The sequence below is a fragment of the Gymnoscopelus microlampas genome (assembly GCF_963454915.1).
Source record: "Gymnoscopelus microlampas genome assembly, chromosome: 20".
Taxonomy (NCBI): domain Eukaryota; kingdom Metazoa; phylum Chordata; class Actinopteri; order Myctophiformes; family Myctophidae; genus Gymnoscopelus; species Gymnoscopelus microlampas.
In genome coordinates, this window is record NC_139957.1 from 9,289,266 (window position 1) to 9,304,716 (window position 15,451).

Genomic DNA, 15,451 nt, shown 5'->3' on the forward strand with positions numbered 1-15,451 from the left:
ACTATCCAAAAGAGAAATCAAAACTGTATCATCAGAGTACTTTAGAATGTATTGGTCTGGCTTGTCAGTGCGACATTCAGACAGACATTTCTCAGTACTACAGCTGTCAGTATAAAGGGTGAACAATACAGCTGAGCTTACACAACCCTGGGGAGCACCAACATTAGTGGTTAATGCTGAGGAGAGGGTTTTGTTCACTTTCACCCTCTGTACTCTGTTAGTAAGGAAGGAAGCATACCAGTGAATTAAGTATGGATTCAGTTCCAACTGTACCATCTTTGACACCAGAGCCTTCATTAGTATCATTGGTAACACCTGTGAAGGAAGTGATAATATGGCTGCTGTGCATAGAGCCTATAGCCTAAGAAGAAAAACAAATAGAATCGTGTGGATCTCGGACAGCACGCGGCCAGCCTGTGACGTCGTCTGTGACATATCCGTGACATTTGACTGCGAATGTGGGCAAGGTTTCAGCCTGATCCGACTGCCATTGACTTACATTGAAAAATATAAAAAAATATTGTAGCTGTCAGGCAGATAACCTCTTACCTCCATATTCTAAAGTTTTGTTTTTTTGTAATTTAATGCCCTACTTGATCATACTACAGCGTCACACAAAAGTATAAAAGCAGCATCTCTACAATCTTGCTGATCTGCTACTTTTTATCCTTTTGAATGTGAATCCTGAAAAGTAACGGTTTGGACACATACTGTACTGTATCCATAATATGTCCAAAACGGACGTTTCCATCCAACATAGACAATATAAAACATAATTACGTGAAGCAAAATGAGTGGAGTTACTAAGTTAGCCTACCGGCAGTGTGCACAAGAAACTGTGGCGGTGATGGGTTCAGCGGTTTGCGAGATTAGCTCCGGACAAAACGGACACGGATAAACACGCTGACCTGGAGAGCCACGCCGTAAAAAGGGAATTGTGGAGCCTGTGGTGGACTTGAACATAATGTCCCTACTGTTGTTTAACCCATTGAGACCTGTAACTGTCTCATTTTTAGATTTGAGCTAAAAAGCATTATTTTACACTTTGGGCTATTCAAAAATAGCAGATATACAAGCTCATAGCGCGGCACCGAGTGCCGCGCTAAGAGCTTGTAGATCTGCTATTTTTGAAAAATCGTGACAATGTGTGCAAATCTTTGAATAGATATATTTTTAAAGCGAACATTTTTAACTCAAATCTTTGCTTCTGGGGGTCCCTGGAACAAAATATTTTGATGGGGGTCCGCGGCCAAATACATATAATTTTGGGGGTCCTTGACATGAAAAAGTTTGAGCACCACTGATATAGAAACATACGTTTTTCAGAAAACTGTTGGGATTTAGGAGACATGTAGAATCGGCTTCAGGTCTCAATGGGTTAATGTGGGCTGTGTGGGGTTCTGAGATGGAGAAGCGGAGACGAGTGTTCACCGTCCTTTTATCGTTTGTCACTCTAAACCAGCTTTCAGATGTGTTTGTACTCTCAGGCTGCGTGATAATAAACATAGACCCAGCTCTTCAATTCACATTAGCTCAAATTGGCAGTGGTTGAGGAACGGTACTCCTTGGTGCAGTCACTGGGCAACGGGCCCGCTGGCACTCGATGATCAGTGGAAATAATGGGAAAGGATGGCACTTCAATTTTGGCCCCCTTGTTTGACCCCGGCCGTCAGCCAAAAAAGCACGCGGAAAAATAGTCGAGGACCACACAGGAGTGTTACATTTTAACTGACCTTGAGTCGGCCTTTTTGTACGTTTCGTCGCTGCCCTCGCAGCTTATTGATCCACCAATATCCAATCTGTATCCCTTCCTTAGTTAGCCTCAGTCGACTGCTGGCATAACCTTTCTGGTTTTGCTAAATGTGTGTGTGTGTGTGTGTGTGTGTGTGTGTGTGTGTTGGAGAGAGAGAGAGAGAGGGAGAGCAGTGAAGCAGCTTTTCTGACCATCTGGTCAGTTGGATAGCTTAATGGTTGAAACACAAGCTGATAATGAGTCAAGCTAAGTGTAGTGTGTGTGTGTGTGTGTGTGTGTGTGTGTGTGTGTGTGTGTGTGTGTGTGTGTGTGTGTGTGTGTGTGTGTGCGTGTGTGTCTGTGCATGTGCGAGCGCTTGTGTGCATGTACGCATGTCCCCTCTTCGAAGTTCTCCTTTTAACAAGATTTGTCTTTTACGGGTGACTCAGCTGTCGGGGGTGTGCGGGGTGGCGTGTTTGCCAAGGGCAGGATTACTCCGTGTGTGTGAAATCCCACACAGCACCGATGTTCACGTTGGTTTCATACCATCTCTATTTCCAATCCTCCTCCTCTAGTCCTTTTCTCAGCTCACATCTCCGCCTCTTAAACTTCGGGGGCTTAGAGATGTGAAAGAACAAAAAGTATGTATTTGGTTTCATATATTTGTATTAAAAAACTGTCTGTACATAGCATTTAGGGTGCGATCAGTTCTTTATGTTCAGCGCTGCCTGTTGACTAGGGCTGCGACCGTTGGTTCCTTTCTTGCCGATTATTCTATCAATAACTAATCAATTGATGAATTGAATAATAATGTGAAACACATTTTTTTTAAGCACAAATTGTTTTTTAGTACAATGGCAACGCACCAACAAAAATAGCCAATCTACATGTTAACACGTTGTGAACTTGTAGATCACCTATTTTTAGAAATGATTAAAACCGCAATTATTTTATTATTAAAATCAATAATTAGTTATAATTGATTAAATTGAATAGTTTGACTGTTGCAGGCAGCCCTACAGATATGACCCATGTTTTGTTTGTCATCTCTACCCCTCATGCTGTTCATGAGGGCCCCGTTTCTTCAAGAATCCATCCGTGCAAAAGGTGTTGAGTTTGTTAATTCAGCTCAGCATAATTTAACACCCACAGCATTGCATTTGTGTGTGTGATCTAGCTTTAAGAAACGTGATCTTCGGTGGGTTATTCTGGTGTGTGTGACCTAATGAGGGAAGCAACCAGTCCAACCAGACCAACCAAGTCCTGTGCCAATTCACCAGGCAGATGGTTAACACAAACACACACGCACAGACAGACACAAACATCAACGTCTCAGATAGGAATCATGAGCTCTCTGAAGGCCTGTCCCTGAGACGAAGATTAAATCTAAATGCACAGTGCAGTCTTTTTTTTCTTCTTTTTCTTCAGTGGGTAATCTTGATTTAAAAAAAAAATCGCATTAGTCTAAGCTTATCCAGGAAATTGGCCCTTAATGTATTACATCATACCGAAATAAAACAATGGGACGGTTTAGCAGAGGCTCAATTCGTATCCGTGAAGCAAATTGATTTAACCCATTAAGACCGGGAACGCGTCTGTGTGTCGTTTTTTAGATTTCTTTGGGCCATTCACAAATGGCAGCTCTACCAACTCGTACATCTGAGCTTGTAGATCTGCTATTTTTGAAAAATCTTGAAAATGTGTGCAAATCTTTGAATATATATGTATATATATATTTTTTTTTTAAAGCAAACATTTGTAACTCAAATCTTTGCTTCTGGGGGGATTCTACAAATGTCTTCTAAATCCTAACAGTTAAAAAAAAATAACGTATGTTGCTATAATATCAGTGGTTCTCAAACGTTCTCATGTCAAGGACGCCCAAAATAATATGTATTTGGCCGATGATTCCAATCTAAAAATAAGTTGTTCCAGGGACCTTCACGAAGCAAAGATTTGAGTTACAAATGTTCCCTTTAGAAAAAAAATAAAATATATATATATACAAATATTCGCATATTTTTTTTAAATAGCAGATCTACAAGCTCATAGCGCGGCACTCGGTGCCGCGCTATGAGCTTGTAGATCTGCTATTTTTGAATAGCCAAAGAAATTAAAAAATGACAAGATTCTTTCCCGGTCTAAGTGGGTTAAGGAGCTGGACTGGTGTGTCTGCAAGGCTATTGCTTCATCATGTACTGTGGCTCAACGGTTGGTACCTATACTGACAGATCCTTTTTAAATCTCCTACGTTTGACCCACACCCTTAGCAGCTGGGTATCCTGCTGTCCTGGACACATGCTGTACTGAGGCCCTGTGGGGGTCTATGGAAGTAGGGGCTCAATTTCTTTACTTAAGTAGAAGTATCAATACTGCAATACATATAAATACTCTGTTACAAGTAAAAGTCCGGAATTCGACATTTACAAAAGCATTGGCATCCAAATGTACTTAAAAGTACCAAAAGTAAAAGTAAGTTAAGTAAGTAAAGTTTCAAGTTTTCAAATGTGTACAAATCTTTTGAAAATAGCAGATCTACAAGCTCACAATGCGTCGCATCGCGACGCATTGTGAGCTTGTAGATCGGCTATTTTCAAATGGCCGAAATGTATATACAGTAGGGCTGAAGTGGTTAATGTATGGCTTGTAATGACAATCAAAATCTACAAATAACTAGTAACTAAAGTTTTAATATAAGTGTAGTGGAGTAAAAGTACAATATTTGCCTCTGAGATGTAGAGATGTAGTGGCGTAGAATTGGGCATACTCAAGTAAAACTCAAGCAAAATTGTACTTTAGTTTCCACCACTGGCTGCGACTATATTGATAATCATCTTAGCAATGATACTATCGATTACCTTTTTGAGGAGTGCGTTTTGTCTTTGTCATATCAACGAATTGATGCAAAACAAAATGAGATCATGGTACAGTTAGGAGTCGGACCAACTGCTATGTAGACTGAAAGAACGAGCCCAATCGATGGTCTTGAAGGGCGGAGCCAAACCCAGGCGCTGGATTCCAGCGCCTGGGTTTGGAGCACTCTGATTGGTTAGGAGATAACAAGGTCCTAAGACCAGCGTTCCTGCAAGGTTCTCCCAGGCTTTTTTTCTTTTGAAACAAAAAAAAGGCATGGGTTTCCGAGGCTAACTGCTATGCGACTCGTGTAGCTGTGTGGAAAAGGGGGCGAGATGTTGGCAGCACGCCCCAAAAAATCTAAAATGAGTCAAACTGCAGATGCAGGCATGTTTTCCCAGAACATTTGTAGCCGTAAATTGTTTTTTTTTCTCCACTCGCTGGAAATGATCTACAATATCAACAGGGTTGCCTCATGCAAAAGATTGTGTTTCTTCGTCAGAAATACTGAACAGTACATTTTCTGTTTTCGACTGTCCCAGCGAGGAGTTGAACTTAAAGCTGATGTTTTAACCAATCTGTGTGGTCTGTTAATACGATGGAACTAGTGCATCTGCACCCTGGTTGGAGGTGGTCTCCTTGCTGTCTCTTTTGAGACATTTAGACCCATGGTGGTGTTGGTTAAGGACATCTACTGGGTCACAAGTAGCCCTGCCTGAATCTCATAAACCCAGCGGTGGAAAAAGTACTCCATTTCTTTACTTGAGTAAAAAGGAACACAACATTTACTTGAAGAGGCGGTGCCATGGTTTTGCACTTTTTCTGTTTTTCATGTGTCTATGAGGTTGATAGAACTCCATTAACCCCCCTGGTGGTGTTTTTTATGGTGTTTTATGTCTTCTCTGACTATTTGGAGTTTCTACCTGGAGGCTGAAACCTTGAGGGTCAAACGTGCCAATAGAAAAACAGCACTTTAATGACATAGTAAAAACATACCCTCCCCCTCATTATCATAACACAACAGGTGTGGGCATGAGCAGGAGGAGGGACTAGGACAGGTGGGTGGTGCTAAGGTGGTGGAGGAGGTGCTAAGGTGAGAACCAGGTATACTTAATGAACTGGAGCCGTGTCCACATAAAAACATAATTTCAACACTTCCTGTACACTTTTTTGAAAAACATCCTCCTAGTATAACCATAATACCTGATGATTATGTTTTAGGGGGGGGGGGGGGGGGGGGGGGCAATCACTGAAAATCACGGCACCCCGTCTTTAAGTAAAAGTACAAAAGCATTGGTATCAAAATGTACTTAGAGTACAAAAAGTAGAAAGTACTCATTATGCAGAATATCCCATTTTTTCAAATGTATAAGATGTGTAAAAATAGTTTGAAAATAGCAGCTCTACAAGCTCACAATGCGTCTCATTGAGCTTGTAGATCTGCTATTTGCTACCGTCGAGAGCAATAACGGTAACCGTCAGATATAACATTACATAACGAACATGTGCGTCGATGTAAATGAAACTCACTTCCTAAATAGGAGGCCACAGGGCGTTTTATTGTTAATGCAACAAAGGACAAAGACATGTCACAATGTTACATTCACTCCAGCCAACCTTTGTTTACTGTGTGGTGACACTGTGTTTGATCTCACAAACAAAGCAAACGGCAAGAGATACATTCATATGCATTTGTAGGTCGTCCGCAGGTCATTCTGTTATTTGAGTAAAAAGTGTTCTCGCAGTTCTTCTTCCATCGTCTCCGGAGCCTCGTATCGCCTCAAGATTACATTCAGTACAACAGTCTTTTCAAGGCATTGAGAGATGAGAGCTTTTTTTGGAAGGGTTGTCTCGGACATACCTGTGGCCCTGTACTACCTAGAACGGAAGGTATAGTACTGGACAAAATGTGAAATGGCACGCAGTGCCTATATATGCGTGACATGCCCAGTGGTGGAAAGTAACCAAATACATTTACTTAAGTGCTGTACTTTAAGTCCAATTTTGAGGTATTTGTACTTTACTTGAGTATTTCCAATTTCCTATACTTTTACTTCTACTCCACTGCATCTCAGAGGCAATTATTGTACTTTTACTCCACTACAATGATTTGAAAACTTTAGTTACTTTGCAGATATGAATGATTACATCATAAAACATACATTAACCACTTCAACCCTATTTTATACTTAGGCTATTTGAAAATAGCAGATCTACAAGCTCACAACGCGTCGCATCGCGACGCGTTGTGAGCTTGTAGATCTGCTATTTTCAAATATTTGAGTACTTTTACTTATGGTACTTTAAGTACATTTTGATGCCAATGCTTTTGTGCTTTTACTCAAGTCAATTTTGAATTCTGGACTTTTCCTTGTAACAGCGTATTTCTATGTTGCAGTATTGGTACTTTTACTCAAGTAAAGAATTTGAGTACTTTTTCCACCACTGGACATATACCACCAGTCTGACATGTCATATATTTAGTGTACCGGATGTGTCTTGTACTTCCCTGTCTAGTTGCAGTAATACGCTTCGTTTACTGCAACACACAGAGGAATTCATGCGGGGAAAGGTTTTGACCTGTACCAACAGTCACATATTCATTAATAAGGATTACATCAAAGGTTAACTATTTAACTACAGTCGTACATTTCCTTATAGCTCACCGTGTACTGCGTGTTCAAATAGCATTTCCAACAAACGTAGCTATTCAGGCAAGCAAGTCCTACATTACAGCAATGTGACCACTGCCCTTGCACATCACCATCATAGCGTGTCCAGAAATCCCATCGAAAACAAAACCTGTGAACCGTTTGATTTAGCCCGGCAGCGCCGGACTGATCACGCGGGATCACAACCCTTGCCTGTGACCCCCCCCACCAGCGTTGCCAGATTCTGTGCGAGAAACAAGCAAGCAACCAGGTCTAGGAAAACCAGCCCAAAAGAAGCGACTATGCGCCACATGAGCACTTTAACATATCAGCTATTTGAAAATAGCAGATCTACAAGCTCACAACGCGTCGCGATGCGACACGTTGTGAGCTTGTAGATCGGCTATTTTCTAATAAAATCGTGCGGGGGAAATTATAATAAGCGCGATCAGTCTGGCGCTGCCAGGCTACTTTTGATTGTCGTACGTGCATTTCTCTTGAAAGTATCCGACCCCCAGACTAAAACCACCCGGGGGCTTTGTTGAGACTGCAGACAAATCCGATTTGTTTCTCAAATCTGATCTTTATTATTCTCTGTTATTTGCGAGTGATCAGATCGGATTTGTGTGTCCAGACATCTTCGATCTGCAGCGGTTGCTGTTTATTCTCTGTCATACGACACAGTGTCAAAAATCTGTTTTCATGTGTGTGGGTTTTTTTCTCTCTTCAGACTTCAGACAAAAATCTGATTTTGGGTTGCCAGTCTGAACATGAACCAAGTTATCCGTCGTCTTTGTCCCTTTTGTTTCGTACCACGCCGTCTGCGTCACCGCTCCGCACGTAAGGATAGTGTAGTAGTACTCCTCTACCAGGAAGTGTTTGTGAGAGAACCGTTTGTATGCAAAACCTGAAGTATCATTGAAACCGCGTTGCCTGATATTGTGGTTTTGACGACGTTATAGGCTCTGGTTTCCCTGCTGGTTTCCCCCCGTAGTAGTCGAGCAAGTTATCAAAGTGACGGCGAAAACGGAATGGAATTTACCTGAGTGTGCAAAAAATATTCAACCTTCATTCAACCGTCCGAAAAAAATGTTTAGTTTTTCTTTCCCTTCCCCCCTATAGCAGTCCTTCTTAAGACAGTTACTTCTTCTTGGTCTCGTCGTAGAAGCTGCGACAAAGCAGCAGTCCCGAAATGGGGGGTTGGGGGGGGTTTTTATGTGCAGGGAGGATCGTCGGAAGGCGTCATGGGGCTACGCGGCGGGGGCGCCGTGCTCAGGGAACGGAAGGCGAAGATGGAGGGGTCGTAGGTGTACCTGGGCGGAGGGCGAGCGCCACCGCCGGTCAGATTCTGTTGGAGAGAGACAAGGGAGGGGAGAGGGGGAAAAAAAACGTGGGTTAATGAGACCGATTGATGGGGTCAAAAAGTGGGATGCCAAGGGTTAACCACTTAAACCCATTAAGACCTGGAACGCGTCTGTGTCATTTTTAGATTTGAGCTGTTCAAAAATAGCAGATCTACAAGCTCGTAGCGCGGCACCGAGTGCCGCGCTACGAGCTTGTAGATCTGCTATTTTTGAAAAAAAAAATGTGTGCAAATCTTTGAATATATATATATTTTTTAAAGCAAACATTTGTAACTCAAATCTTTGCTTCTGGGGGGTCCCTGGAACAACATATTTTGAGATGGGGTCCGCGGCCAAATACATATCATTTTGGGGGTCCTTGACGTTAAAAAGTTTGAAAACCACTGACATAGCAACATTTTGTAGAATCGGAACCTCAGGCCTTAATGGGTTAAACCCTTAGTCGGCCGGTGTCACCCAGGGCTCCATGCTATGTCCACTACTATTGTCCCTCAACGCCAAATCTCACAACGGACGAGACGCGACGCAAGCTCGTAGATCACCTATTTTCGCCGAATGTTTGCCCCCAGAATAGGGACCCTAAAATGGACCGAAACGGCAGGTCAACATCATTACTGCTCATTTACAGGTCAGCAGCACTTGGGTTACTGTTGCTAGGAATGCAACACTGCGTATAGTGCCTTTTTTTTATATCCTTTTTTCTTGATAGCACACGTCTTTAGGCTTAACAGTCAAAGTCATGAGAATGCGGGAAAAGTGCCTGAAAACGACACTATAGGCAGAGCAACAAGTACACGCCGAGGGGGAGGAAAACAAAACGAGTGCTTCTTGTTACAATAGTGGACTTTTTCATTCATGGTGTAAGTTCAGTGAATGCTTTTCCACTCACAGAGCCAACCCCCCCCCCCACTCCCCCCCCCCCCCGGTAGAGTCTCACTCTTAGCAGCTCTCTGCAGGACCTGACCGTCTAAAATTAGCCCTGGTCATTTTCCCTCCCCGACAGGAAATGGCTTTGTGTGATTTGGCACAGTGAGGTAGTAGCACTCCCCCCCCCCCCCCCCCCCCGTTCCCTGCTGCGGGAGAGGGGGGAGGGGGGGGGGGGGGGGGCTTGTGGAAAGGTGGGCCGGGAGTGGGCCTTGAGATGGATCAGTAATAATCAGAAACTGACCTTACAGTTGTTTGTTTGTGTGTGTGTGTGTGTGTGTGTGTGTGTGTGTGTGTGTGTGTGTGTGTGTGTGTGTGTGTGTGTGTGTGTGTGTGTGTGTGTGTGTGTGTGTGTGTGTGTGTGTGTGTGTGTGTGTGTGTGTGTGCGTGTGTGTGCGCGCGTGTGCATGTGTGTGAGACAGTGGTGGAACAAATACGCAATTATTTTACTCAAGTAAAAGTATCAATACTGCAATGTAGAAATACTCTGTTACAAGTAAAAGTCTGGAATTCAAAATGTACGTAAAAGTGCAAAACTATTGGTATCAAAATGTACTTAAAGTACCAACAGTAAAAGTGCTCATTGTGCAGAATGTCCCGTTTGAAGTTTTCTTAATGTATACAAATCTTTTGAAAATAGCCGATCTACAAGCTCACAATGCGTCGCATCGCGACACATTGTGAGCTTGTAGATCGGCTATTTTCAAATGGCCCGAAAAATGAATATAGGGTTGAGGTAGTTAATGCATGTTCTGTAATAACAATCAAAATCTACAAAGTAACTAAAGTGTTCAAAGAATTGTAGTGGAGTAAAAAGTACACTTTTGCCTCTGGGAGGTAGTGGAGTAGAAGTAAAACAGTACTTGAGTACATGCACTTAGTTACTTGCTGCTGTTTGTGAAGCGCTGGGCACAAGGTTATAGGAAAAGTACCCGGGGTGGCACTGAGCCATATGTGGGCACAGCCAGCGCCGTAGGCAGCTTCTATGTTACAAGGCTAATAGCGCTGTTGCTATTGACTTCAGTCAATTGGGACTCGATGCTGACGACTGGGGCCAGCAAGCACGGCAACAAATTCCCCGTGCCGTTTAAGAGGTGTCTGACACACCGAGGTCGAAGTCGGTGTAAGGATAACACTATGAAAACACTATTCTTTGGCTATTCAAAAAGAGCAGATCTACAAGCTCGTAGCGCGGCACCGAGTGCCGCGCTACGAGCTTGTAGATCTGCTCTTTTTTTTTTGAAAAATCCAGATTTTATTTTTTTTGCAAATCTTTGAATATATATTTTTTTAAAGCGAACATTTGTAAATCAAATCTTTGCTTCTAACTAAATATTTTTAGATGGGGGGGGGGGGTCCGCGGTCCAAATGCATATCATTTTGGGGGTCCTTGACATGAAAAAGTTGGAGCACCACCGATGTAGCAACATACCGTTAGGATTTAGAAAACATTTTTAGGTGTGTGTTTGGCCGCGGACCCCCATCTCAAAATGTTTTGTTCGAGGGATGATTTTTCAGAGTGCCGCGCTACAAGCTTGTAGATTTACTGTTTTTGAATAGTCAAATAAATGACACGGATGCGTTCCCGGCCTTAATGGGTTAACCACTTAAAGCCCTATTTCATGCTTCGTCATACGGTGGTGTTGGGACGGCGAAAGCAACCGATCTACAAGCTCACGGCGCGTTGCAGCGCGGGCCGCGTTGTGGAGCTTGCGCATCCGCTGTTTTTGACGACGTTCGCGTTTTAACCCATTGAGGCGGCCTGAGGTTCCGATTCTACAAAATGTCTTGTGACAAACTCATGTTACTATATCAGCGGTTCTCAAACCTTTTCGTGTCAAGGACCCCCAAAATGATTTGGCCGCCGACCCCCCATCTGAAAATATGTTGTTCCAGGGACCCCCAGAAGCAAATAATTGAGTTAAAAATGTTCGCTTTAAAAACATATACACGAAAAGATTTGCACACATTTCCACGATTTTTCACAAATAGCAGATCCACAAGCTCATAGCGCGGCACTCGGTGCCGCGCTATGAGCTTGCGGATCTGCTATTTTTGACTAGCCAAAGTATAAAATAATGGTTTAAGTTGTTACACAGATGCGTTCCCCCGCTTAAACGGCTTAAATGACTCTCAAAACCGCGAGGCCAGGTTTAAAGTGGCTACGGAAGAGTTAATGATGGTATCGGCCCCACGGACGTGACTGGTTAAGATGTTTTCCATATGGTACTGTAGCTGTAAGTCAATACGATTGCTTTGGGAAAAGAGGAGCACCTCTTTAAAGCTGGATATCCCTGTTCACGTGTCACCCTGAGCATGTTTACCGTTCCCCACAGAGCCGTCCTGTGTACTCGCCCCGCACGCTGACAGACGTGTAAGGCCCAAAGGGTTCAGACTAAGTTCAAGACGCGTAGCCGAGTCACTGCAGACCCAACTGCTAATTACTGGTGGTGGACAGTAAACTAAGTACATTTACTTAAGTACTGTACTTAAGTACAATTTTGAGGTATTTGTACTTTACTTGAGTATTTCCAATTTTCAGTTCTTTCACTTCTACTCCACTGCATCTCAGAGGCAAATATTGCACTTTTACTCCACTACAGTTATTTGAAAACTTTAGTTGCTAGTTACTTTTCAGATATAAATGATGATATTATGAAACATACATTAACCACTTTAGCCCTATTTTATACATAGGCTATTTGAAAATAGACGATCTACAAGCTCACAACTTGCTTGTAGATCTGCCATTTCTGCTAGAAATCTGCTATTTTTAAACATTTTAGTACTTTTACTTTTGGTAAATGGTGCATTCATATATAGCGTTGTGAGCTTGTAGATCTGCTATTTTCAAACATTTTAGTACTTTTACTTTTGGTACTTTAAGTACATTTTGATGCCAATACTTTGGTAATTTTACTTCTAATTCCGGACTTTCACTTGTAACCGAGTACGTCTACATTGCAGCATTGATACTTTTACTTAAGTAAAACATTTGAGTACTTTTTATACCACGGCTAATTACACGCTATAAGAGCCAGATGAAAGGCTGAAGGAGTGTGTGTGTGTCTGTGCTAGCGCAGCGCGCCACATTCCTGCCGTTCTTCGCACGGAGTTCGTTTCTCGACTAGTTTGAGAGAGAAAACGGTCTCTAGTGTCAACAAGTTATAGCTCGAGAGGACATCTTGGGATTAACCTATTGTAGTCCCGCCCACTGGTCGCTAATCAAGCACCCACAGAGCCCGTCGTGCTGTTTTTCGCTCTTGAGACACTGAAGTAGGGCTGGGGCGATGTGGCTTTGAATCAATACCACCATTACTTCAAACTTTTGCCTCGATCACGATTAATGAGCGATGAGTGCCGTGGTTTTCAGTGATTCCCCCCCCCCCCCAAAGCATAATCGTCAGGTAGTACGGTTATACTAGGAGGAAGATTTTTTTCAAAAAAAGTGTACAGAAAGTGTTAAAATTATGTTTGTATGTGGACACGCCTCCAGTTCATTAAGTATACCTGGTTCTCACCTTAGCACCTCCTCCACCACCTTAGCACCACCCACCTGTCCTAGTCCCTCCTCCTCCTCCTCATGCCCACACCTGTTTGTGTTATGATAATGAGGGGGAGGGTATAATTTGACTGTGTCATTAAAGTGTTGTTTTTCTATTGGCACGTTTCACCCTCAAGGTTTCAGCCTCCAGGAAGGAAACTCAAAATAGTCAGAGAAGACATAAAAACACCATAAAAACACCACCATTTTATGTCCATTCATGCTCTGTCTCTCGACCAACCATCTCTCGCATCTCAGTCGCTCTGCCCTCAACCCCCCCCCCCCACCCCATGCTGGCTGAAAGCAGATAGGATCACCCCTCCGCTGCTACATCCTATGTGAACGCTCCCACCTCGCCCTGCCCATTCATCTCCAAAACAAAAACCTACAGCGCACACCAGCCAAGGTTCAGCATTGTCCTCCCGCCAGTGGTGTAAAGTAACTTAACCCATTAAGACCTGGAACTGTGTCATTTTTAGATTTGAGCTAAAAAGCATTATTTTACACTTTGGGCTATTCAAAAATAGCAGATCTACAAGCTCATAGCGCGGCACCGAGTGCCGCGCTACGAGCTTGTAGATCTGCTATTTTTGAAAATTCTTGAAAATGTGTGCAAATATATATTTTTTAAGCGAACATTTTTAACTCAAATCTTTGCCTCTGGGGGGTCCCTGGAACAAAATATTTTAATGGGGGTCCGCGGCCAAATACATATCATTTTGGGGGTCCTTGACATGAAAAAGATTGAGCACCACTGATATAGAAACATACGTTTTTCAGAAAACTGTTGGGATTTAGGAGACATGTAGAATCGGCTTAAGGTCTCAATGGGTTAAGTACATTTACTCAAGTGCTGTACTTAAGTACTGTTGTGAGGTATTTTTTTTTACTTTACTTTACTGGAGTATTTCCAATTTTCTGTACTTACTTTTTACTCCACTACATCTCTGAGGCAAATATTGTACTTTTATTTGAAAACTTTAGTTACTAGTTACTTTGCAGATATAAATGATTATAAAACACACATCAACCACTTTAGCTCTATTTTATACATAGGCTATTTGAAAATAGCAGATCTACAAGCTCACAATGCGTCGCATCGCGACGCATTGTGAGCTTGTAGATCTGCTATTTTCAAACATTCTAAGTAAAACATTCGAGTACTTTTTCCACTACTGCCTCCCCTGCTACCGCCACGGCCATCATCACCCCCCCACCGACACTGTCATCACCCGCTGCTCTACGGCCCCCATAACCACTCCCATCCCTCTGCGTTCCAGCTGCCTTCTGAGACGGGCCCCCCCCCCCCCCGTCTCAGAAGGGGGGGGGCCCATCCATCCATCCCTCGCCCCCCTTCCATGATCCGGTGTCTCTCCTCTGGACTGTGGCCAGGACACTGAGGAGGGGCTGACAGATAAAAAGACAGAGAAGCCAGAACTGGTGAAGTTATATGAGAGAGAGAGAGAGAGAGAGAGAGAGAGAGAGGGGGGGGGGCATATCACGGCGCACAGTAGTGGCACAAAAGAGAACGGGGTCACAGAGGTTTCTGGGGGCCCCCCCTGGGGGCCACACACGGCTCATCAGTGGTGTAAAGCGACTAAGTACATTTACTCAAGTACTGTACTTAATTAAGTACAATTCAGAGGTACTTTTACGTTACTAGAGTATTTCCACATTTCTGTACTTTTACTTCTACTCCACTACGTCTCAGAGGCAAATATTGTACTTTTACTCCACTACAATTATTTGGAAACCTTAGTTACTAGCTACTTTGCGGGTATAAATGATTACATTATAAAACGTACATTAACCACGTTAGCCCTATTTCATACCTAGGCTATTTGAAAATAGCCGATCTCCAAGCTCACAACGCGTCGCATCGCAGCGCGTTGTGAGCTTGTAGATCAGCAATTTTCAAACATTTGAGTACTTTTACTTTTGGTACTCTAAGCACATTTTGATACCAATACTTTTGTACTTTTAACTCAAGTCAATTTTGAATTCCAGACTTTCACTTGTAACAGAGTACTGCTACATTGCAGTATTGATACTTTTACTTAAGTAAAACATTCGAGTACTCCGCTGGAACGCGGCCAGCCGCCCATAGACGTCACTGACACAGCGACAACAACGCTCACTAACGGGACCAGCAGGAACGGGAGATAATAATGAGCAATATCTCCAACGTATCAGCGGAGCGACACAGCTATAGCAGCCGGCAGGGGCTAAAAATGGAAAATGACTTCATCCTGGCGAATGCGCCACAAGGGAACCGCATAACACCCTATACCTCCTCCTCTTCTTCCGGGCTCTTCTCCGTCTCATTGCCGCTCAAAAATAGCAGATCTACAAGCTCATAGCGCGGCACTCGAGTGCCGCGCTA

The 15,451-nt window shown here is 43.2% G+C and overlaps 1 protein-coding gene across 1 annotated transcript in view; it reads right to left on the minus strand.

Annotated features, from left to right (window-relative positions):
- Positions 1–8,449: 8,449 nt before the first annotated feature.
- Positions 8,450–15,451, minus strand: part of LOC311036526 (uncharacterized protein) — a gene marked incomplete at its 3' end in the record, with an annotated part of 35,651 nt that continues 28,649 nt past the window's right edge. The window contains exon 6 of the mRNA XM_084045256.1: positions 8,450–8,584. Coding sequence (XP_083901382.1) covers positions 8,450–8,584 — 135 coding nt within the window. The remainder of the gene's footprint in view (positions 8,585–15,451) is intronic.